Below are 24,237 nucleotides of genomic sequence, written 5' to 3'. Positions count from 1 at the left end.
ATACCCAGATGGATACCTAAAAACTAGCCTCACAACACATCCTTTATTGAACAGATGTCAACTGAATCTATCTGCCACATTAGGCAAAAACATAAATAAGTTCCTTCATTGTTTCTATATAAGGGTTATTATTGTATTCTATGTGAACTCGAAAGCACTTTTATTCCATTAGTTTGAAATAATTTTCCAGTAATTAATTAGATAATCATAAAATTTTAAACCAGAGGTGAGCTAACATCTAAACTACCATCTTTTTTTAAATGACCCTATGAACTATGAATGTTTTTTAACAATTTTAAAGGACTGTAACCAATACTATGTGACAGAATGAATGTTGTCCACAAAGTTTAAAATATTTACTATCTGGCACTTAAAAAAAAATTGTTGACTTCTATTTTAGAACTCAAAGGAAGCTAACCTAAGTGCTTTATTTTGTAAATAGGAAATGGGAAAAAAAGGCCATAAAAACAAAGTTATTTGCCTCAAGTCACACATCAAGTTTGTGAATTAAAATCATCCCACTTTGTATTTGTTAGCATAGTAACGCTAACAAAGTAAGTCATCCAGAGACACTGTAATAGGAAGGAAATTCTGGAAGAGCCATGAGAAGTTATACTAAGATGGCTTTTCATTAAATTCAAATAAATGATATAAATAAATAATGACTATAGTCAGAGAGGTCAGTACTAAGAAACTTCCTAAGCAGAGTGAACAATTCAGTACGTACTGCAACTACAGGGTCTAGAAGCTAGGATAGAGAGAGACATACGGAAAACTACTGCTTCAGCCTGATTCTCTCTGTGGGCACCGGAATATGCAGGTAATTTTTTTTTTTAAGATTTTATTTATTTATTTGGCAGACAGAGATCACAAGTAGGCAGAGAGGCAGGCAGAGAGAGAGGAAGGGAAGCAGGCTCCCCGCTGAGCAGAGAGCCCGATGTGGGGCTCGATTCTAGAACCCTGGGATCATGACCTGAGCCAAAGGCAGAGGCTTTAACCCACTGAGCCACCCAGGTGCCCCAATGCAGGTGTCTTATCCTTGAGTAGACATACCTTGCTGTAGAGAGTCTTGTTCTTTTCAGCTAGGGTGAAGTCAGGGGTGTCATAGGCATAGCAACCAATGCCCTTAAGCCAGGTCAAATCTTCTTTATATTTTACCTGGGAGAAGAACATCATCAAAGAATTTTAAGAACTTATCTCCGAACAGTAGTAGGCTAGGATCAATCCGAGTAGAACAAATAGAAGCTCTGACTGCTGAAGCATAAGGAATACTAAAGTATTGAAACAATTACTTAAGAGAAGTTTTTAGTAATACTGATTTCTGCTCATTTTATGGTATATTGTTGTGTCATATATGGAAATTTTAATTTTTAATACTAATTAAACCAATTCAAATTTGACAGGCATGTTTTCTTAGAAAGTATATTAGCTATATTTTCACACAGAGAGCTGAAAATTCTAAAATGAGCATTGTTATGTGTCTTCATTTTTTCATGAAGTGGTCTCTCCAAATGATCAAAACTAACCTATTTGCTAGACAAAGTAGATCACTTTCAGTCCTGTAATAGGATATCATCCATTTAGAAGAAAAATTAAGTTTATAAATTATTTTTTTAAATATTTTATTTATTTATTTGACAGAGAGAGAGATCACAAGTAGGCAGAGAGGCAGGCAGAGAGAGAGGGGGAAGCAGGCTCCCCGCTGAGCAGACAGCCCGATGCGGGGCTCAATTCCAGGACCCTGAGATCATGACCTGAGCCGAAGGCAGAGGCTTAACCCACTGAGCCACCCAGGTGCCTCTAAGTTTATAAATTTGAATATATTTTTCTCTCTCACAAGTTAAAGCTCAGTTTTATGTAGCAGTGAGTTTTAAGATTTAAATATCCATACAGAAGATCTGAAATCTGGCCAAGTGTTTCATCAGTTTCTATGCAGTGTTTGATTTTGTAAGTCACATGGGAGTATGAATTCCTATGTAAAAACAGGAAGTTTTGAGACTCACATCACTGACTGCATCAGTGACTGCCCGGTGGTGGAAATGATCTGGGCGATCAGGAATGGACAACCAGATTCCCAACTGACTCATGTAGTTCTCCTTGTATTTTACCTGTGGTAAAAACACAAAGACAGCTATAAAGTCTTACCCAGCTTTCATATAAAAAAGTCTACATTTCTCTAGAGAGTTTTAAGAAAGGGAAAATACTTTAAAAAAAAAAAGATAGTAGGTTATTAAGCCCAACAAAGTAGAAATATGCAGGGACATACTTTACTAATGTCATCTGTGACTTTACGATGATAAACAATGTCCAGAGCATCCTTCACAGTGTGGTATTTTCCTTTGGTCTTTTCAAATGTTTCTTTGTAGCGTAGCTGGAAAGAGAAAAAGCACACAGATTGTGAAAAACCACCATGCTAAATAATTGAGTTCTTTTAAGCTTGAACTCTCTTGAGTTTTCTCTTAGGTTTTCCCATGAATAAATTTAGAGAGATTAAAAAGCTCATTTTCATATCCTGGAAGAGAAGGACATTAGGAGAAAACCAGTAAAATCTGAATAGAGTTTAACTAATAATGATGCATCAGTATATATTCACTCATTGGGACAAATGTCCCATGGTAGTGTATTAACAATAGGGGGAAAAGGGTATAGGGTATACGGGAAGTCTGTCCTACCATTGCAACTGTTCTGTAAATCTAAGACTACTTAAAATAAGAAGTTTATTTAAATCTAAAGCAAGCAAACAAACATACAAAAAAACTAATTGAGAGGAGAAAAAAGGAAACAACTTTGTTGAGCCCAAGACTTATTAATGAACATGGAAAGAAGAGAAAGATTTAGTTTCCAGCTCCTAGTATCAAAATGCCATCTCCAGGAGGTAGTCCTGAAACTTTGTTTTATAATCTTGATCTCTGTGGTAGTTCAAGAGATAACATCTCTGACCTTAACCTAAGACTATCATAGAAGATTCACCCTGTTCCCACAAGATGAGTTCTTCTCTGAGCAGTCTGTTTTCAACCTCAAGTCTTTTGGAGTAGCTGAACAAATACATAATTAAAGGTGTCTTTTGTCTGACATTTTAATTTACATTTTCACATGAATAATCTCATAAAATTGCTTAGCTCTACTTGGGGGGAATTGCCAGTGTAGAAAAGCCAAACTCAACGCCAGATATACCCTTGTTACATCCAGCTATTTTAAGGTCAACGCCAGATATACCCTTGTTACATCCAACTATTTTAAGGGTTAGAGTTATCAGCACTGGTCTGAGAAAGGCCTAGGGGTGGGCTGTCCACTGGGATGTCCTGAGCCCTAGGTGCCAACTTTATTGGGTGACCACTCCCAGAGAGGGTGGTAACAGAGTAGGCTTGGTTCAAATTAATATTCAACAGTAACCTTGAAGTGATAAAGATGGGGATGTCACAAGACGACTCAAATATCCTAGGGGATAGATTGAGAGTCGTTTACAGGTTTCTCAGTTTATATTTTAAGCCAAACCATCTGTCCCTGGACCCCGAGACTGTAGAACCAGTGCCCTAGTATGTTGGTATGCTGTAGCCCTGAGCAGCACCCATGGGCATTTTACATTTAGTGAGGAGCGTGCTAACAACCTTGGATGTGTCAGGAGATGCCGGCACTATGTGCTCAGCCCGTTTATATCAGGCTGTTGGATCTCACGCCACTGTACACCAGGGGAGGGACTTACGATATCTCATAGCTTCGGGGGACAAAGTGCTCATTCAGGTAGCAGACTCCTGTCTGCTCCAAATGAAAACTGCTGACAGTATTATGGAACTGAGACACTGTTTCAGTTTTGCTGTGTCCTTTCATATTTCTGTTTAGAGATCACTGTAATGACTTTAAAATGCCCTGAAATCCTAGAGCAATATTCTTAAGTTGAGGAGTTGTGGGGTTGCTTGAACTTTGGGCTGAGTTTAAGCCCCCATATGCCCAGTCCTCCAGGGATTCTGGTTCTGGTAATGGGTGCAACGCACCTGCAGGTGGGCTCTGAGAAATGAAACTGATAAGAACTGGTTATCTACCCTAAGTTAATTTCATATCTTTATTAACAGATCATCTCATTACCATTGAAAGCCAGTCTTGTCCTTGTTCATGTGGTGTGGGGAATGAAAATCTGTCCTTCCTAATTCTAACAAATGTGTCATTCTCATGGCTGAGGTGGTCAAGAGAAGAAAGGGAACAGCCTTTCTCTGCATGTTAACAAGAGCCCAGTACCATGTCAGGAATGTTGTGTACATTATATCTTGTTTTGTCTAACTTCTCTATCACAATTTGTATTCTCATTCCACATATCAGAAAACAGAGTCTTAGAGAAATTAAATTATACAGAATCACATAGCGGGCAAGTGACAGCAGCAGGATTTGAACCATGTTTGGCTGACTCCAAGACCATGACTTTATGGATAAGTAACAATTATTTGTCAAGTATCCCTAGCAAATGCCACCAAAGAATTGTAAGAAAGGGTCACTATTTGCTAAGAAGGTCAACAAGAAAAACAATAGGCTCCTAGACTCTCGCCGCATTATTCTTCGCTACTGTGCCTGACCCACTCTGTGCCTTTTGTTGCTTCAAGTGCTGCTGTTGTTCTCGTGATCCATGTTGTGGACCAGGTCTTTGAACTATGGAGGACTGTAATATCTTCTGTGTCTTAGGTACCACAACCTCAGCTGTCCCTATCACAAGAGAAGAAAGAGGAAAAGGGCACATACATCACTGGCATTCCAGTAAGCTTTCTTGGCTCTGATGAGGATTGGCGTGTCTGGAACAGGGGTGTACTTGTCCTTCATTTTTTCATATTGAATCTTGTACTTTTTCTAAGAAATAAAGGCAGAAAAGAGACAAACTTAAGTTTAAGTGTTTTCACCCCTCCCAATTCACAGTCATGTCATAGATCCAACCTAGGGCCATGATATATTGGGCCTGATAACAGCTTTATCTTTTGTGTTTTGATGCTGCTGAGCATAATTACAGAAATTAGCTCTCTGATCAGAGGCAGCAAGGGAAGGTTTTAAGGAAACTTTTTTTAAATGATTTATTTATTCTAAAAGACAGAGAGCATGAGCAGGGAAGAGCAGGGGAAGAGGGACGGAGAGAATCTTTTTTTTTTTTTTTTTAAAGATTTTATTTATTTGACAGAGAGAGATCACAAGTAGGCAGAGAGGCAGGCAGAGAGAGAGAGAGGAGGAAGCAGGCTCCTTGCTGAGCAGAGAGCCCAATGCGGGACCCAATCCCATGACCCTGAGATCATGATCTGAGCTGAAATCAGGAGCTGGCTGCTTAACCAACTGAGCGACCCAGGTGTCCCAAGATTTTTTTTCTTTAACCCAGTGCACCTTGGTGCCAAATTCTCAACTTACCTCACTGACCAGGTCCTTTACATCTTTAGCATGCTTCAAGGCTTTGGTCTGGTTTCCAGCATGATGATGGGGTCTCTCTTTGGTGGCAAGTTCAACATACAGATACTAAATGATCAAAGAATAGGGATCAGATGTTAGAAACAGATTATTATTTATTATTATTTAGTATTTATTATTTAGTATTCAGTCATTTTCATTCAGTTCTAACTATTCAATGGGAGGGCCAAATCTACTTATTCTGGTTTTTCCTGTATTTCTGTTCATTTGCTTCTTTCTGTGTTCCACATTTGGAAACATGATACACACATTAGTTACCTAACACCCTTACTGTTGAGTACTGCCTGATCTAAAACCATGTGGTAAAGAGTGTTATGGAAGAATGAGTGGATTCTGACAAAGCCCTCAACACACTCCCACCACCCCACTCATTTTTGTTTGAGTGCATAAAATGTGGTTTCTTTTATCATGAATAATAGATAGGTCCTACAGAACGAATCAAGCAGTTTGGTCCACCGACCATTTATCCAATGAGAAAAGTTGTACACACAACTTAAAAAATAGACATGATATGGCTTGTTTATGTACAACACAACCACAGTTCTGATGGCCCCAAAGAAAACTGCTAGAAGATAAGGGCCATGAGGCTGCATCAAGGACAACCAAGCGTGAGAGTCTGTTACTGAGCCGGAGTGGGTAGCCACAGGCAACAACCCTCCCTGCGATGTCAGTGCTGTGGGTTTAGGAGTCTCTGTTTATGAAGCTCACCTGACTCTGAAGCTTCTGCCCTCGCTTGGCTCTTAAAAGATCAGGAGTGTCGGGAACTGAGGTGAAGATTGACTTCTGCTTTTTGCCTGCAGCTCTGTACACCAGCTGTACATAAAATAGTCATTACCATTATTTCTGCTTCATCAATACATTATGTTCTCTGCTGAGAGATGCCTTTAGTGCTTACTTTATAAAGAAACCAAGGCCTGTCCCACTGCAACAGGCTCAGTTTCTGCTCAATAAACCAATAATTTATTTACCTTCTGAGCCCTCTTTTTCTTTTTCCCTTGTATCAAAATAAGAGACATGAAGTAGCTGGCTCAAGATTCCAGCCTCTTACTGCATTCTCGGTCCTGCTCTCACCTGCCCTGTTCTAGGAGCCTGTGCCAGCAACTACTCTCGCCTTCCTCTTGACATCTTCAACCTTCTCATTTCCCCAGCCTTCTCCTTTCATCTGCAAATAAATTCCAGTCCTCTCCTTCACTAAGCCTTTTCCAATCTCTACCAATGACTTAGTTTCTACCTTTCATAGCCAAGCAGACGACGTATTTCTTTTTTTTTTCTCTCTCTCTTTTGGTTAATTTCCCAAGGCAACAGTTTGGCTTCTACCCAGCCACGCCAATGAAGTCACTCTCAAAGACTACCAAAAACTTTACGACTGCCAGATACAAGAATTGTTCTCTGTAGCAACTGAAACTGCTCAGCAGTTTCATTCCTGAAAAACACCCTTCTCTGCCTCCCATTCTTGCACGCTTCCCCTACATGGCCTCCTATCTTTCTAGGCACTCCTCAGCTTACTTCTATGGTTCTGTCCTCCAAAGGCTGCCACTGGTTGGAGTCAGGGTTAGCCTCTTTCACCCTATACTTCTCCTTGGGTAACCTCATCTGTTCGTATGACTCAATCATCAACTCTCCTAAGTCAGAACAAAATTTTCAACAATGCTCTGAACTTACCATGTTCATTGCAGAATTCTCTGTATTATGTTCATCTCCAGCCCAAATCTGCTTTTTTACCTATTTTGTCTACTTTGCAAAATGACTCCTCACTCTCCCAGGCATGCAGGCCAGAAACTTGAAGAGTCATCCTAGACTTCTCCCTCATTCCCATAACAAATGGTCATGAATTCTGGGCTCCTGACTTTGTGATGGCTTTTAAGTCCAATCCACCTTCTCCTTTCTCATAGACACAGCCCTAGCTCGGCCTCCTGTAATCATTTCTTCTCTTCTTCTTGTATCAGTCTCAAGATGCTCCTAAAAAACCTTCTGGGACACTTGAGTGGCTCAGTTGCTTAAGCAGCTGCCTTCAGCTCAGGTCATGATCCCAGTGTCCTGGGATCGAGTCCCACTTCAGGCTCCTTGCTTGGCAGGGAGCCTGCTTCTCCCTCTCCCTCTGCCTCTGCCTGCCACTCTGTCTGCCTGTGCTCACTCTCGCTCTTCTCTCTCTGACAAATAAATAAATAAAATCTTAAAAAAAAAAAAAAGCACTTTAAAAACAAACCAAAAAAACCTTCCTAGGTCCTCCATTGGATCGCTCTGCATGGCTCATTTATCTTTCGCAAGTCTGAGAAGGCAATGTTCTTGAAGTTCAGATCTAATCATGCCTTAATGCTCAGAAATAGTTCCTCAGTGATTTTTCATCAAGTCCAATATGAAGATATTGGACTTCATGAGCTGGCTTCTATCTTATGTTTCTAACCTCATTTCTCAACATTCTTCCACACTCCCTTTCTGCTATTTGAAACTGTTTCCAATTCTAAGAACTCATTAAGGCCATTTTCATATACTGCTCTTTCTGCTTAGAATGTTCTTCTTCCTCTTATCTGCCTGGAAAGCAGAGTCCTCACTGTCTTGATTATTCCTATATGATATCATTCATCATATTGATGTTTGTTTCTCTTCACAGATATGGGCCCATGGAATGCAGGGGCTCGGGTCTATCATTCTTTTTTCACCTTGTACTTGGATAAAAGATCTGAAAAACAGTAGTCCTTTGATAAATGTTGACGGAGTTTCATACAGTGAGGCAAACTAGGAAGTACAAATGGGTAGCAAATAAACTCTAATTATCAATATAAATGCCTGTTGAACAGATAAAATATAGGAGATAAATAATATGTATATACATATGAAGGTGCATATCTATTTCTTTAAATATAAATTATATACAAGCATGAGTTGAAACGAAATATAGCTCATCTGCTTGGGGCTATTTTTTCTGTTACTTCTGAAAGAAAAGAGATAAATTAAATAAAAACTTACTATTTCTTTTGGACTAAATTTCAAATAAAGCAAGTCAAAAAACTCGTAGAATCTTATGGTTAAAAGGACCCTGAATCATCTACTCTAATCTTCTAGCTCAGGAAACTGGGGTATTGAATATATGAATTATACAAGGTCACACAACAAAGTAGAAATAAATCTGGGACTAAAACCCAACTCTCCCATACCACTTCAATGATTTTCTTCATATTATATTTCCCCCATACTTAGGTATGCATTGTTAATGCTTCTTTATTTTTTAAAATTTAAGTCATAGTTAGTTGACATGGAGTGCAATATATAGGTTTCTGGAGTAGAAGTCAGTGATTCATCACTAATGTAAAAGACCCAGTGCTCATCACATCAAGTGCCCTCTTTACTACCCCTCACCCATCTAGCCCATCCCTCACAGACCTCCCAGTTTACGTTTCCTGGGACAACATTCCCGATTGCTAGTACTATGAAGTATAAAAGTCAAGAATCTATACAACTCAAAAGCAATTCAAAAGTTGAGAACTCTACCTTCCTTTTGCCATCAAACTTTTTACTAAAACAGTGTTTTCCAAACTTTCCTGATCTGAAAAAAACCCAAAAGTCCTCATTAAAACAGATTTACAGGTTCTACCAAAGAACTTCTGAATCCAGAAAAGTGACTTCGATCAGTATTTTTTAGAATTTATTTAAACTAAATAAACTAAATTTCTCCCACCCACTATTTCCCATCTATGGCTAACACCATTTATATACACACACATTAGATTCCAAATATAAGAAAGGTCATATATTTATCTTTCTCTGACTTATTTCACTTTGCATAATGACCTTGAGGTCCATTCAAGTTGTGCAAATGGCAAGATTTTGTTCATTCTGGTATATGTGGCTGCCCCCTACAGGACATCTCTTGGTCACTCAGCTGTGAAGGTCAGGAGAGCTTGTGTTCCTGGTGCCATGAGACTGTTATAACAAAGGTCACCCAGAAAGGAGCTCGTAGCCTTGCCTGGGAGTCTGATTTTTGCAACTCCAGCCAGAAGACACCTCTATGTCATCTAGCTCTAGTGGCTGGTAGGGCTTACTCTTGTGGGTTCCACAGGACTGTAACCAATAGGGAAAGAGTTCTTAAGTAGCTACTATCCCCAGGGCATAGCAAGAGACAACAGACCCACGAGCTCAGTCTTTCTGTAAAGAAGACGTGTTAGCTCATCATAACTGCAGCTTGAGGGGCAGGCTTTTTATTAAAAATGCATCTTGGGCTGACTAAAATACTTTTCAGAGAACTTAGAGGTCATTTATTATCTTCATCCTTACCCTCTACTATGCCTTTGAGTGCCAATATCTCCTGGAGGGAAGCTTTTTCACACCTGGTGCCTGATTTTTGTAGCTGCCAACCTGGGGATACCCCTTGAGTACCTGGCACAGATAGCCTGGAAGGCTCATATTTCTGGGTTCCACAGGACTATGGCAATTAGAAAGACAGTTCTTGGTAGGTTACCACCCCAAGGTCTTTCTGTGAAGGACACCTCTTTGCTTGTCCTGGAATTTTGGCCTGAGGCATAGGCTTTAGGTATGACACATATTTAGTGGCCTATGGAACTGCTAACAAGGAACGAAGTTGTAGATCCTATCCACAAAGGTATATGCTCTGCTTTTACCTTGCTCCAGCTTGCTGGTTTCATAGGGTTTATGCTTGTATTCCCTTAGGATTGTATGTATTTGCATACATTTAAAAGCTGATGCCTGAGGGTTTGGCTTCCAGTCCACCTAAATCTAGGTGCTGAGATCCTCCCCTTTGGGACACTGCAAGGTCTTGGCACATCCTCAACTACCCGGAACTATTAAAAATATAATAGGATACTTAAACAAGCATAAAGTTTCAAGAGAAAACTAAGAGTTGAGATGGGGTTGAACAACAAGTTTCACATCCTAAATGAGGCCTTCATTCAAGACTGGGAAAGGTGGTTGTTTCACTTATTGTATATAAATTAACACAGACAGTCAAGAAAAATGAAGGAAGAGGAATATGTTCCAAATGAAAGAATGAGATAAAACTAAGAAAAAAACCTTAATAAAATGGAGCTCATTTACTTGATAAAGAGTTTAACTTAACACTCATAAAGATGCTCATCAAACTGCAAAGAAGAATGAACACAGTGAGAATGCCAACAAAAAGATGGAAAATAAAAGAAAGTATCAAATAGAAGTTACAGAGCTGAAGAATACAATAACAACTGAAAAATTCATTTGAGGGGGTTGACAGCAGACTAGATAAAGCAGAAGAAAGGATCAGTCAACCTGAAGACAAGGCAGTGGAGCTCACCTAACCAGAGCAGCAAAAAGAGAAAAGAATAAAAAAGAAGTGAAGATAGCCTTAGGGACTTGTGGGACAGCATCAGATAGACTAACATTTGAATCACAGGGCTTCCAAAAGGAAAAGAGAGAAAGGAACAGAAATCTTATTTGAAAAAATAATGGCTGAAATATTAATTTCCCTAACCTGGGGAAGAAAACAGACATCCAGATCTAGGAAGCCCAAAGAATTCCAAATTAGAGGAACCCAGAGAAACCCAAAACAAGACACATGATAATTAAAATGTCAGAAGTTAAAGAGAAGAAGAAATTATTAAAAGCAGCAAGAGAAAAACTTGTTATATACATTAACCACCTACCCATACGATTATCAGCAGATTTTTCAGCAGAAACTGCACACCAGAGGGAGTGGCAAAATATATTCCAAGTGCTAAAAGAAAAAAACCTTCTGACCAAGACTACTATACTTGGCAAACTTCTCTTTCAGAAGTGAAGGAGAGAGAATTTCTTAGACAAGCAAAAGCTAAAGGAGTTCATCATCATTAAAGAAGCCTTAAAAGAGAGGTTAAAAAGATTTTTTTAAGCTGAAAAGAAAGGGTTCTAATTAGTGATAATAAATCTCACTGGAAAGGTATAGTATATATATATATATGGTAAAGGTAGTGAATTAATCACTGGTATAAAGGTTAAAAGACATTGTAAAAATAACTATGATTACATTTAGGTAAGAAATACATAAGATAAAAACATGTAAAATGCGACATTAAAAACATAAAACATGGCAGAGGGATTAATGTTGAGCTTTACAATAGGATCAAACTTCAGCTGTTATCAAGTTAAAACAGACTGTTATAAATACCAGTTGTTACAAGTTGCTTCATGGTAATCATAAAGCAAAAACTGACAGAAATATACAAAAGAAAAGAAAGAAATATAAACATATCACTAAAAGGAATCATCAAATCACAAAGAGAGCAAAAGAAGAAAGGAAGAGAGAGGGACTACAAAAACAGCCAGAGAAAATTAATAAAACAGCAGTAAACATATACATAAAAATAATTAATCTATACGTAAATGGACTAATTCTTAATTAAATAATTAATCTATATGTAAATGGACTAAATTCTCCCATCCTAAGACACAGAGTCTCCAAATGGATTAAAAAACCATGGATTAAAAAAATGGATTAAAAAATAATTAATCTAGGGACGCCTGGGTGGCTCAGTTGGTTAAGCAGCTGCCTTCGGCTCAGGTCATGATCCCAGCATCCTGGGATCAAGTCCCACATCGGGCTCCTTGCGGAGCAAGGAGCCTGCTTCTCCCTCTGACTCTGCCTTCCACTCTGTCTGCCTGTGCTTGCTCTCGCACTCTCTCTGACAAATAAATAAATAAAATCTTTTTAAAAAAATAATTAATCTATATGTAAATGGACTAAATTCTCCCATCCTAAGACACAGAGTGGCCAAATGGATTAAAAAACCAAAAAGTCAGACACTTAGCCAACTTAGCCTAGGTGTCTCTACTGAGACACCTAGGTGGCACAGTTGGCTAAGTGTCTGACTCTTGGTTTCAGCTCAGGTCATGATCTTGGGGTTGTGACATCAAGCCCTGTCAGGCTTCATCCTTAGCATGGAGTCTGCTTGAGATTCTCCCTCTCCCTTTGCCCCTCCCACTCAGGCCTGTGCTCTCTTTCTCTCTCTAAAATAGATGACTAAATCTTAAAAGAACATAAAATAAAAAATAAGACCTATCTATATACTGCTTATAAGAGACTCCTGTTATATGTAAGGACACAAAGAGACTGAAAATGAAGGGATAGAAAAAGATGTTCCATGCAAATGGAAACCAAAATAAAGGTGAAGTAGCTATATTTATATGAGACTAAACAGACTTTAAAGACTAATCAGAAACAAAAATGGGTATTATTACATAATGATAAAGGGGCCAATCTAACAAAAAGATAAAATATTTGTAAGTATGCACCCAACAGAGGAATGCCCAGATATATAAAGCAATTATCAGCAGACCTAAACAGAGAAATAGCAATACAATAATAGTTGGGGACTTTAATACCCCACTTCCATCAATGCATAGATTATCCAGACAGAAAATCAATATGGAAACATTGCCCTTAAATGATAGAGTAGACCAGATATTCACAGAACATTCTATCTAAAAGCAATAGAATACATATTCTTTTCAAGTGCATAGAATAATTTCTTAAATAGATAGATTACATGTTACACCACAAAACAAGCCTCAATAAATTTAAAAGGATTAAAATCATATCATGCATCTTTTCAAACCACAATGGGACAAAACTAGAAGTTAATACATGAAGAAAGTTGGGAAATTCACAACTAGGTAGAGATTAAGTAGCATGATACTGAACAACAATGGGTCAAAGAAGAAATCAAGAGAAATTTTAAAACTCTTGAGACAAATGAAAATGTAACATTCCAAAAATTATGGGATACAGTTCTAAGGGGAAAGTTCATAACAATGCTTACCTCAAGAAACAAAAAAAGTCTCAAATAAACAACCTAACTTTACATTTCAAGTAACTTGAAAAAGAAAAGACAAATGAAGCCCAAAGTTAGTAGAAAGAAGGAAGTAAAATAAGGGAAGAAAAAAATAGAATACAAACAAAAAATGTAATGGAAAAGGTCAATGAAAGAGCTGGTTCTTTGAAAAGATAAACAAAATTAACAAACCTTTAGCTAGACTCACCAAGAAAGAGAGAGAACTCAAAATCAGAAAAAAAAAAAGAGATATTATAACTGATACCATAGAAATATAAAGTATCAAAGAGACTACTATAAACAATTATGTGCTAAATAAATTGGACAATCAAGAAGAAATGGATAAATTCCTGGAACTATACAACATGCCAATGCTGAATCATGATGAAAGAGAAAATCTGAACAGACTGATTACTACTAAGGAGATTGAATCAATAATTAAAAATCTCCCAACAGGGGCGCTTGGGTGGCTCAGTGGGTTAAAGCCTCTGCCTTCGGCTCAGGTCATGATCCTAGGGACCTGGGATCGAGCCCCACATCAGGCTCTCCGCTCCTTGGGGAGCCTGCTTTCTCCTCTCTCTCTCTGCCTGCCTCTTTGCCTACTTGTGATCTCTGTCTGTCAAATAAATAAATAAATAAAATCTTCAAAAAAAAAATATCTCCCAACAAATAAAAGTCCAAGATCAGAAGACCTCACTGGTGGGGCGCCTGGGTGGCTCAGTGGGTTAAGCTGCTGCCTTCGGCTCAGGTCGTGATCTCAGGGTCCTGGGATCGAGTCCCATATCGGGCTCTCTGCTCAGCAGGGAGCCTGCTTCCCTCTCTCTCTCTCTCTCTCTGCCTGCCTCTCCATCTGCTTGTAATATCTCTCTGTCAAATAAATAAATAAAATCTTTAAAAAAAAAAAAAAAAAAAAAAAAAAAGACCTCACTGGTGAGTTCTACCAAACATTCAAAGGATGAATCCCAATCTTTCTCAAAATCTTAAAAAAAAAAAAAAAAGAAGTGGATCAATATTTTATGAAGCTCATGTTATTCTTCCAATGAGGCAAGTGTGGGGAAAAATGAATTACTGAATAGCTATTTTTTTTCCTCAGTGTACATGCATAAGACATACAGAATCACAATAGGAACTGGGAAAAGGAGAAATTAAAAGTTTTAGATAATTCTGAATCCAAACACCCAACAAAAGTATTTTGGAGATACCAATAAGCACGTTAAGTTGCCATATCATGTTTTATTATGTGGCACTTGGAGGACCCCTGGATACTTAAAGCAGTGGTTTCCAACCCTGGCTGCATGTTAGAATCATTCTGGAGCAGCTAAAAGCATGCAGATGCTCAGACAGAGAGAATCAGAGGTCTGGTGTGAGGCTGGGGAGTTGGGAGTCTAGTCAGGATAGGTAAGAAATATTTCCCAGGAGATTCTGATACACAACCTGTGTGGAGAAGCACAACTTTGCTGAGAGAGAAGAACATAAGCATTCCTGGCTAAGTGCTGAAGCAATATAGCTAAGCTTCCAGCAAAGCAAAGGAGCTCAATGTATCATTTTAAAAGCTAAAGAATTCATCATCCTCTGCCTCTAGCTTACTAGGAGTTTAGCAAGCTGTGCACCCCGCAGTGAGGACACTTGGTTTGCCAGGGCGTCTCTAAGTATAAGGGCATAAGTGATTCCTAATTAGCAGCCATTAGAAACACTGAAAATGGGAAATCAATGAAGTGGCCTGACAGCCAATGTGTGAGTCAACTTGGTGAAGTCTGATGAGAAGGGCCAACTCACCTAAAATAAGAAAGACCATTTACATTTGTGGAATGCCCTTACCTTTACAAAGCACATGGAGTCACTAGCAAACACGGACATCGATCATAGCCAAGGCACTATGGGATACACATCTACACAATGTGGGGTCCACCTCTCAAAAGGAACCAAGAGTGTAGGTGAGAGCACAAGATCTATTCACAATTAGCTGCAATAAATCAGAAGCCTCGGGGCCAACTGAAAATGAAACAAAGTAGTCTAGAATCTGTTGAGTAGGTCACAGAGCAGGGAGCCATTAGAAGACTTTTCCATGGCGTTGCCATGATTAGGGTTTCTGATAGCAGGGATTAGAGAGTTTTGAAATAAATTCAGTTTGGAGACTGCAACAATAGCGTAAGACAGAAGGCCTTTCCAATTTATAAAATCGTGTCAACTCTCAGCAGTTCTCATCACAGGCAGTCAAATACTGATATCCTCATCTTATCAAAAGGGGACAAAATAAGTAAAATGAGGCAAAATGAGGTCAAATTTTCTTTACTTCCTTACATATGGGAGGCACTCTGTAATTAAAGGCAGAGGGGAGATTTTTTGCTGAGTGTGGTGGCCTGAAAAATAGCCACCAGAGGAACAAGTCACTTGTAGTGACAGGTTCAGCATTCTTACCTCGCTCAGATGTGTCTTCAGTTCCTGCACTTTTCTGTATTCCGGAGTGTCAAGCACCACTTTGTACTTGTCTCGCATCTTCCTTGCCTTATCGGTGTACAGGTAGTTAGACTTGAAAACACAACAGAAATACAAGTTAATCGATCATTTAAGGAATTGCATGCCACAGTCACACACTACTTTTCATGCGGTTGGCACGTGCAACTTGAGCAGGGCTTTCATGTCCCTGGATGTCTTCCCATCTCAACAAAGATGACTGTCATTTCACTGAGTTCATCAGCTTTCACAGAGGCACATATCAGTTTAGGTGAGTCACGAATGGTTCAAATCGGTTAATGGTAAACTTCCTCTTAAAAGTAGCTGCAGGCAAAGATTTTCTGTCCAGCACCTTGCAGCTGGTGACAGGATATATGGAAGCTGTGTGGGGATAGCTATGTGCCGTGAAGGTGTGCACTCACCCAGAGTTTGCGCAGGTGCCGTGAGCGGACCATGTCGGGAGTGTCATACAGGAGGCAGCCCAGTCCCCTGAGGATCTGCAAGTCCTCTTTATATTTAATCTGCGTGGCAGAAACAGAAATACAGCTGGCCATGAGTAACTATAAACCAGGAACAAATAAGACAGAGTAGTGACACTTTTCTACTGAAAGTTTTCTTTCTGGTTGAACACACTCACACTGTATTCTTTGTTTGTGTGCACCTAAATGAATCACAGGTTTTAAAATTTAATATCTAATCTGAGCTGAGGAGAACACTGATATTTGTTATTATTAAATTGATGGGAGAAAAGCATAGAATAAATGGAATGGGCTTGTAGGAGAAGGAAATATTTAAGGAGAAAAAAAATGGCAGGAGGAAGTTATTAAAGGGGTGGGAGAGGGGATGAGCAGATCAAAGACACGGAACAGGACCCAGGACACAGGCCATGTAGAGTGAGAAGCTGGTAAGAATTCAGTGTTGAATGCAGGATGGTGGTGAGCAATTCTTGTAATTCCCAAGTGGTCCTCTTACTACCATTTCCATAGCTGGAGAAATGTGGGATTCTGCTTCCACACAATTTCACCTCCAAGTTGTATATTCAGTTTAGAAGTACTCAGTGCAGAAGGATATTCAAAGGCCACTGGCTGGCTTACATGTGGACAGCCTCTTGTCCCTTATGAGATGCTTACATCACTGGTGATGTCTCCCACGTAGCGGCAATGGATCACTTGGGGTGTGTATGGCATTGAGATCATGTGGCCTCGCATCTTGAATAAGTCTGATTTGTAGATCAACTAGAAAAATACCCAGAAACACACACATCAGAGACCAAATTGTTGACAGTCCATGGGTTCCACAGCCTGTCGTCCTCTCTCCTATGAAAATACCCACCTCACTGACAGCCTCTTGTGTCTTCTTGACTTGGCGGATTTCAGGAGTGTCGGGAGTTGTGTGGATCTTGTCTTTCAGTTTGTGGTACAATTGGCGATACAATCTCTACATTAGAAGAAAAACCATTCCAGGTATTTAGTGTTAGGAAGATGAAGGCATCTGTTGACTAATCAACAATCAAATATTCTACATAAAGAGCCATGAGAAGGGCAATTAAGGATAAAGAAAGGGGCTGAGATTAGGAAAAAAGAGAAAATGGTAGTTATTTGATTTAGATGAAGAATTTTGAGCACAAAATTGGATAGGATCAGATATACAAACCAATCATTTATATGGAAAATGAGGGTCATGAGTCAGACTAAAATGTAAATTTATTAAAGATTTTTTAATACAAATGTCAAAAGATAAATTAATACACATTATAATTTATGAATGAGATCTCTACGATGGCACTGCCAAATACAGAAAAATGTTGCCAATGGATTCAAGTATCAAAATGGTAGCTAAAAGGACTCTTTTATTCCTTGCTAATGCATAAATTTATAAGAGACAGTAAACCCTTAATGCACTTCAAACAAAGCCGTAGTCTTTACTTTTTATTTTTTAAACTTAAGTTCAATTAATTAACATATGATGTGTTACTAGTTTCAGAGCTAGAGTTTAGTGATTCATCAATCTTATATAACACTCAGTGTTTGTTGCATCATGTGCCTCCTTAATGTCCATCACCCAGTTATCCCATCTGCCAACCCCCCTCCTCTCCAGCAACCCTGTTTGCTTCCTATGTTTAAGAGTCTCTTGTGGTTTGTCTCTATGATTTTTCAAAAAGATTTTATTTATTTATTTGACAGAGAGAGACAAAGCAAGAGAGGGAACACAAGCAGGCCACCTGCTGAGCAAGCAGCCCAATGCAGGGTGCCATCCCAGGACCCCGGAATCACGACCCAAGCCAAAGGCAGACACCGAACAACTGAACCACCCAAGTGCCCCTCCCTCTATGATTTCGTCTTGTTTTATTTTTTCCTCTCTTCCCCTATGATCCTCTGTTTTTTAAGCTCCACATATGAGCGAGTTTCTTAACCCACTAAACCACCCAGGTGCCACAATGAGTGAATTACTTAAATTCCACATATTGTATTTATCTGATTGTCTTATTTCAAAGCCATGGTCTTTGAAACTCAATTATTTCCCCCACAGAATCAACATTCACAGTACCTCACTGGTAACATCGTTGACCCTCCGGACATGGACAAATGGAACGTCTTTGGGCCCAAGGGTATATCCGTTTGCCTTGATGTGTTCATAAACTTCTTTGTATTTGAACTGGAAAAGCAAAGTCAGAATAAGTCCACTGATGGGTAAATAGAGAGTAGCTCAACATTTCTCAAATAGAAAAAGCTGTTGCTTTCATTTGAAAATTACTCTCTAGGATTAAGTATAAGGAAAAGTCACTGACAAATTTTAATAGTAATCTGAACCCTGAAAATTATTTTGTTGACTAATAAAGCCACGTCCAGAAAGGAATAAAATTCAGTGTTGCCTAGATAAATCTGTTTGTAGCCAGGTATGAAAAATATGAGAAAAAAACTCTAATTTTAGTCCCAGTACAGTTAGGAAATTAGGAAGTGCAAAGAAACGAGAGACTACTTTTGAGACTGATGAATGGCGTTATAGACTGATTTTTAAAAAATGACATGTGAGATAATTAAATCTGCAACTCTCTGCTTTGGAAACCATAATTTTGGGCCCCTGGCTTTTGGACACTGCCTGGCCAGCAGCTAGGCAAGAAGTCCTTTCTTTTCCAAAGGAATACACAGTGATGTTAGATCTTGAAGATAGTATTATGGCCACATATTAGCAGGATGTGTATGAAGCTCTGTTTCTGGTATATGGCTTGGAATGGTTCAGGATGCATCAGTGCTAATATCAACAGAAATAGAGGCAGGATGACAGCCATGAACCCTAAGCCAAGGTAAATGACTTATGCAGATACAATCCCATAAAAGTCCCATACGAATCCACTGGGCTACCCAGGCATTGCCAAATTTCAATTTCACAGCACCGCTAGGAAACACACTGTCTCCCATTCTCTAGTCCCACCATTACATCATATTGAACCTTCAAGGTGTGACCAGGGCATTAGAGCGGCTAATAATGAATATTAGTGCCCCCCCCTTCAAACCCCATCTTAATGAGGAGACCACTCACATAACTGCTCATGTATCGGGTGTCTTTGGCATGTCTGAAGTGAGGGGTGTCACCTGGAAGCCTATATCCAGTAGGCAGAGAGCGCCGGCCAGCATCTCGGTACAGACCCTGCCAGAAAGAGGAAAAGTGGGTTAATCACATCTACATCAAATAACTTATCTAAGTTAAACAAGTCACATGCAGCTCACGTTAGATTTTCAGTTAGATACATCCTGTCCTTATGTTCACTATACTGATTTCAGGAAGAAATTAAGTAAGTTTTCTAAGGGTCAGGCAACGAATCAATTTTTCTCTTAACCTGTTTTTGAGAGAGAGAGCAATGAGTGAAGGGGCTCATAGGAAATAATTCTTCTATGTTTTGAATGTATATATTCCCAGTTAGCTGCATGGTATCTAGGAAGAAAATGGGAAAAGTAGAGAAAACAGGTAGTCAGGGTTGCCTCTGCCATTAACCCCCCCTCACCCTTTGGAGATATCCACGTCATTACCAATCCCTGAGAGAATCATGGTTATAAGGCACATCTTTGGAATGCCATCCTCCCCATAAACACAGTGTCCTGATGTCAGGCTGGGAAAAGGTCAGGATACTCTTATTCCTGGCAGAAGGGGGAAAGAAGTTTCTGACTATGACCTTAAATAGTCTGTTTTTTTTGGGAGAGCTCCAGGAGTAGGAATAGTATTTGAAATATTAAAAATAAATTAAAACCAAATTACTTTTAACATTCAATGTAGGAGACTAACATTGAAGGTTGAGACCAAAGTAGCATGACCAGATGACACAGACTAGGAATATGAAATATGTGAGTGGAATCCAGTTTCCTTCTCTTCTGAATTCCAACAGTAACTTCTAGCCCTCTCTCTCATTGTTAGTAGTCTTTTGTGTTTATATGCCTTGCCTTTATCATCTTGGTTTTGAGTTTTTTTGAGCCAGAGATAGGGGGTTGCCTTTCTTCACTGTGTCTTGTAAACACTACTCTTAAAAAGCCCATTTCTTGCTTGGTATAAAGATCCTGCCAGCCAAGAGGGAAGACAGACTATGCTTCTTTCTTTGACTTTTTTAAACTCATGGGAATGGAAGAGCATTTACAATGGACAAGTTCCGGCTGAGATAATGCCCAGGCCAAAGCGGTTTCCATGGAAGCCAGCGGCCTGGCCCTTGTAGGCTGCCTCTTGGAGTTCTGCTGGGCACCGCGTTAGGTTCGCACTGCTCACCTCACTCTGGAGCTTGTAGGCATGAAGGGCCCGCTCCAGATCCACAGTTTTCGTTGTTGGAGCCACTTTGCCCCTGACACTGTGCACATAGTCATGGTGGTAAACAGCCTGTGTGCAGAGAGAAGAGGAGTCAGTTGGTTTTCCCAGCAGCACTGCTGGGAAGAAGCAAAATAAATGGAAACCCAGTCTCTCTTAAATAAAATAAAATCATAATAAGTAGCCTTCTTCCCTCTGGCCAGAGAAATCTGATCTATTATTGGTCTTACCAGTGGGACCACAACCAGCGTGTGGACCCCCACACTGAGAGTGATGGGGAAGACACCGCTGAGGCAGGGGAGGAAGAGCAGGCATTTTACCACTGTAAGTTTCAAAATAAGTAGGCTTGAACATTCTAACTCACTGGTAGCAATCCCTGTTTACTAATTAACTTGCGGGGTTAGTTTAAAAAAAAAAAGAGAAAAAAGGCAGCTTTGCGGGCTGCTTTGGGCCGGTCCTGCCCGCACGGCGTCAGACGCGACAGCAGAATGGCGCCCGCGGCCCACACAGAAGCACGTGGAGGCACAGCTGGGCCGGCTCTGCCCACGCCGCCCGGACGATGCGCAGTAGAGGCCGGACCCCGCCCGCTCCCTCACTTGGAGCCTGTCCCCTCACTCTACCACAGGTCCGCTCTAGTTGCTCAGCAGGCTTCCGCAGCCGGACAGAACTGTTGCTCTTGACACAAGGATACAAAATGCAACTTTAAAGCAAAAAGCTCTCAGACACCGAGGATTCCATACAGTGAGGCTGCTGACACCGCCACCCTGGGGACTGATTGAACGTGCCAGGCTTTTAGCAAACAAGAACAGACTCTCTAAGGCGCAACTCTGGTCTCCCAGTTACAAAAGGCCACTTTTTTTTTTTTGGGCCACTGTGGCCCCATCTTTATTACTGTCCGCATGACTTCCCTGGAGGCACTCACATCACTTAGTTGTTTCCCACTTTTGACAGCCTGCACGTAGACTGGAGTATCAGTGACCAGCTTGTAGTCATTCCTCGTTTTCTGCGCATGAGATTTGTACTTGATCTGCGGAGAGGAATAAATTAAGCCTGTGTTAGATGGTTCACTGTATGAGAAACTGCCGCTTTCACAGAGAGTCGTGTTCCTTTTAACTCAAGACATTTACTTTCATTAGCACTTAATCAACCAGGAGGCATTTGAATTTTATGATAATCTGCATAATTAATGCTTACAGTCATATGGAGCTTCCAGAGCATTCTAGCAGGTGAGGAACATTTAAGCTTTTTTTTTTTTTTTACTGAAATCTTGTACAGCATTAATTTGCTCAGCAAAGCCTCCCTTTTTTAAAAAAAGATTTTATTTATTTGACAGAGACATAGCGAGAGGGAACAGAAGCAGGGGAATGGACACAGAGGGAGACGCAGGCTTCCTGCAGAGCAGGGAGCCTGATTCGGGGCTCGATCCCAGGACCCTGGAATCATGATCTGAGCTAAAGGCAGATGTTGAACGACTGAGCCACCCAGGCACCCCAAATTCTCTCTTTATAAACAGATCCTGTATATAAGCATCACAAACACCTCACAAATGGAATTTTCCTAATATGAGAGTTATGGGTTTGATATATCTGAAATAATCCAAATGTAGACAGAAGAGCCAGGGGTCCTTTCTTCATGAGAGGACAATAGGACAGCTTAACTGCTTTGCTTAATAGGAAAGCTACACGCATTACTGAGAAATGGGTGTTCTCTGCTCCTTGGCATCTTTCTCCAGCTCTGCCACCCTCAACACCACTTAAGACATAGCTGGTCTGTGACAATGTCCGTAACTCTCCCTTTGACTAGACTATGTAGAAAAAAGGAAATATATTAGAAAAGAAAAAAAAAAAACTAAAAAACCAGGCAAACTCACATCGTTCCGTAGATCATAAGCATGTTTGGCGTGAAGAATTTCAGGAGTGTCCCAGACATAGCAACCAATGCCTTTTAGCCAGTTAAGGTCATCCTTGTACACAATCTAAAGGATTGTAGCAGATAGATGGAATCAGGGGAAAAAAAAAAAGTGACAGTAACTTAAACACCAAAAATATGGATACCCTCTGGATCCAGGATGACTTTATGGAATGAACATCAAGAGGCATCATGTGATGAGGCTGAGGATGCCAGGGAAACAGTGGCCCACAGAGCCCTGCTTTGAGGGACAGACCCATGGGTGCAGAGGAAAGCAATCCCAGGAGAAGGAGGTGAAGACACAAGTGAGTCTGCTTCCCTTCAGGATGGCTGTGCGAGGCCAGGGAGGGGGACCTTCATGAGCAGTAGACTTACATCGCTGATCTGATCCGTGACTTTCCTGACGTGGCTGTTGACTTGCAAGTCAGGGTGGCAAATCCACTCATGGAGATGGAGGCGGTAGTCAATCTCACTGACTTTCTTCTGAGAATCCTTAGCAGTAACCATCTCAACCATGTCAGGCACAGTGTGGATTTTCATCTTGTTCTTTTCATAAACTGATCTGTAGAGGCGCTGTGAAGATAAAATAAAATGCCAATTACACAGGGAATTGTGCAAGGTATCATGGCAATAAACGCCTTTCTTATGCCCTGGAGGAGTCAGGGTAAATGACTACAGCCGTCAGGTGTTACCTGGAATTTTCTGACACTTTCTATAGATTCATGGGGGTGGGGTAAACAGCATGTGCTGAAATGACACTTGCTTCTTCACATATGTACAGTCAGGGCCATGGGCATGACTAGGCAATGTTCTGATTTATGACAGATGGCTATACTGCCTGGCCTTGATTTGAAGTAAGGCCTTCGGGATTACTTACATCAATGTTAAACTTGCCGACTCTCAGGCAGCGTGCTGTATTTGGATCATCCTCAACACTTTTTGGTAAAGTATAAAGAGCTTTGAATTTCTCATATTCTTCTCGATATTTGATCTACAGAGAAAAAGTACAAAGGAAGGAAAAAGTTATTTTAGTTACTATTTTAAAAATGTCTATACCCATACTTGTACTACTATTGCTGCTACACCTAACTTATTTTACAGATTATGTAATTTTTAAATAATCTCTTCCAGGATAATGATTTTGCTTTTCTTAACCATGAATAAAAGATAAAAAATGTGATCAAGAATTTCTTTGTTTTTAGTGACTGACAAGCCTAATGCTAAAGAGACACAGTCCTTGAATTTCAGAGTTTATAAAGTTTTCAAAAAATACATTGTAACCAATGTTTATGGGGAAACTAAATTTTGCTTCTTAAGCCATATTGCCTATGAATTAATGCTCCAGGATTTCATGAACTAGGAGAGAAGCCTCTTAAAAAGACTAAAATCCAAACTCCTAGTACATGACAAAAGAACAATCCTCATTACTTAGAGGCCCACATCTTAGTTAAGGGGAAAAAAAGGAAGATAAGAGTATTTGTGTCAGAATTGCAGTGAAGCTCTTTGCTAACTGGAAATCAACCAAAATTCCCAACAGAATTTCCTAGAATATTAGTTCACGTGCTCCTTACATCTAAACCATTCCTCAATTATAAAGAAGATAGTATTCAAAGGCACCTTTTTTTTTTAAAGGAAAAAAAAAAAACCACTGTTGCAATTCTTTTAAAGAATTATGCCCCATCCTGTTTCAAAAACAAGTTGCTGAAAATTCTGCTTCTATAGTTTTTTTCATGACTAAAGGAGAAAATCTCTGATGAGCTTTCTGAGTTCCATACACAAAACTTTTCTTCCCAAGTGAAATTTGTCCCTTTGGGCTACTCTGTTTCAGTCCTCCAAACAGACTTGGGTCTGGGCAAAATCA

At 39.8% G+C, this 24,237-nt stretch overlaps 1 protein-coding gene across 25 annotated transcripts in view; it reads right to left on the bottom strand.

Moving 5' to 3' along the window:
* Positions 1–24,237, bottom strand: part of NEB (nebulin) — a 207,739-nt gene that overhangs the window by 42,194 nt on the left and 141,308 nt on the right. For all 25 annotated transcript variants that reach the window (XM_013051923.2, XM_004743838.3, XM_004743843.3 and 22 more), the window contains 17 exons: positions 23,254–23,367; positions 22,752–22,949; positions 22,339–22,443; positions 21,391–21,495; positions 20,433–20,540; positions 19,221–19,328; positions 18,228–18,335; positions 17,013–17,117; positions 16,811–16,915; positions 16,103–16,201; positions 15,645–15,755; positions 6,142–6,246; positions 5,377–5,481; positions 4,729–4,833; positions 2,267–2,371; positions 2,004–2,108; positions 1,054–1,158 (listed from right to left, as the gene is read on the bottom strand). In XM_013051923.2, the coding sequence (XP_012907377.2) occupies positions 1,054–1,158; positions 2,004–2,108; positions 2,267–2,371; positions 4,729–4,833; positions 5,377–5,481; positions 6,142–6,246; positions 15,645–15,755; positions 16,103–16,201; positions 16,811–16,915; positions 17,013–17,117; positions 18,228–18,335; positions 19,221–19,328; positions 20,433–20,540; positions 21,391–21,495; positions 22,339–22,443; positions 22,752–22,949; positions 23,254–23,367 (1,896 nt within the window). The remainder of the gene's footprint in view (positions 1–1,053; positions 1,159–2,003; positions 2,109–2,266; positions 2,372–4,728; positions 4,834–5,376; positions 5,482–6,141; positions 6,247–15,644; positions 15,756–16,102; positions 16,202–16,810; positions 16,916–17,012; positions 17,118–18,227; positions 18,336–19,220; positions 19,329–20,432; positions 20,541–21,390; positions 21,496–22,338; positions 22,444–22,751; positions 22,950–23,253; positions 23,368–24,237) is intronic.

This window comes from Mustela putorius, unplaced genomic scaffold, assembly GCF_011764305.1.
Source record: "Mustela putorius furo isolate JIRA1106 unplaced genomic scaffold, ASM1176430v1.1 tig00003869_pilon_pilon_pilon, whole genome shotgun sequence".
Lineage (NCBI taxonomy): Eukaryota > Metazoa > Chordata > Mammalia > Carnivora > Mustelidae > Mustela > Mustela putorius.
This window is presented reverse-complemented; position numbering and strand designations above follow the sequence as displayed.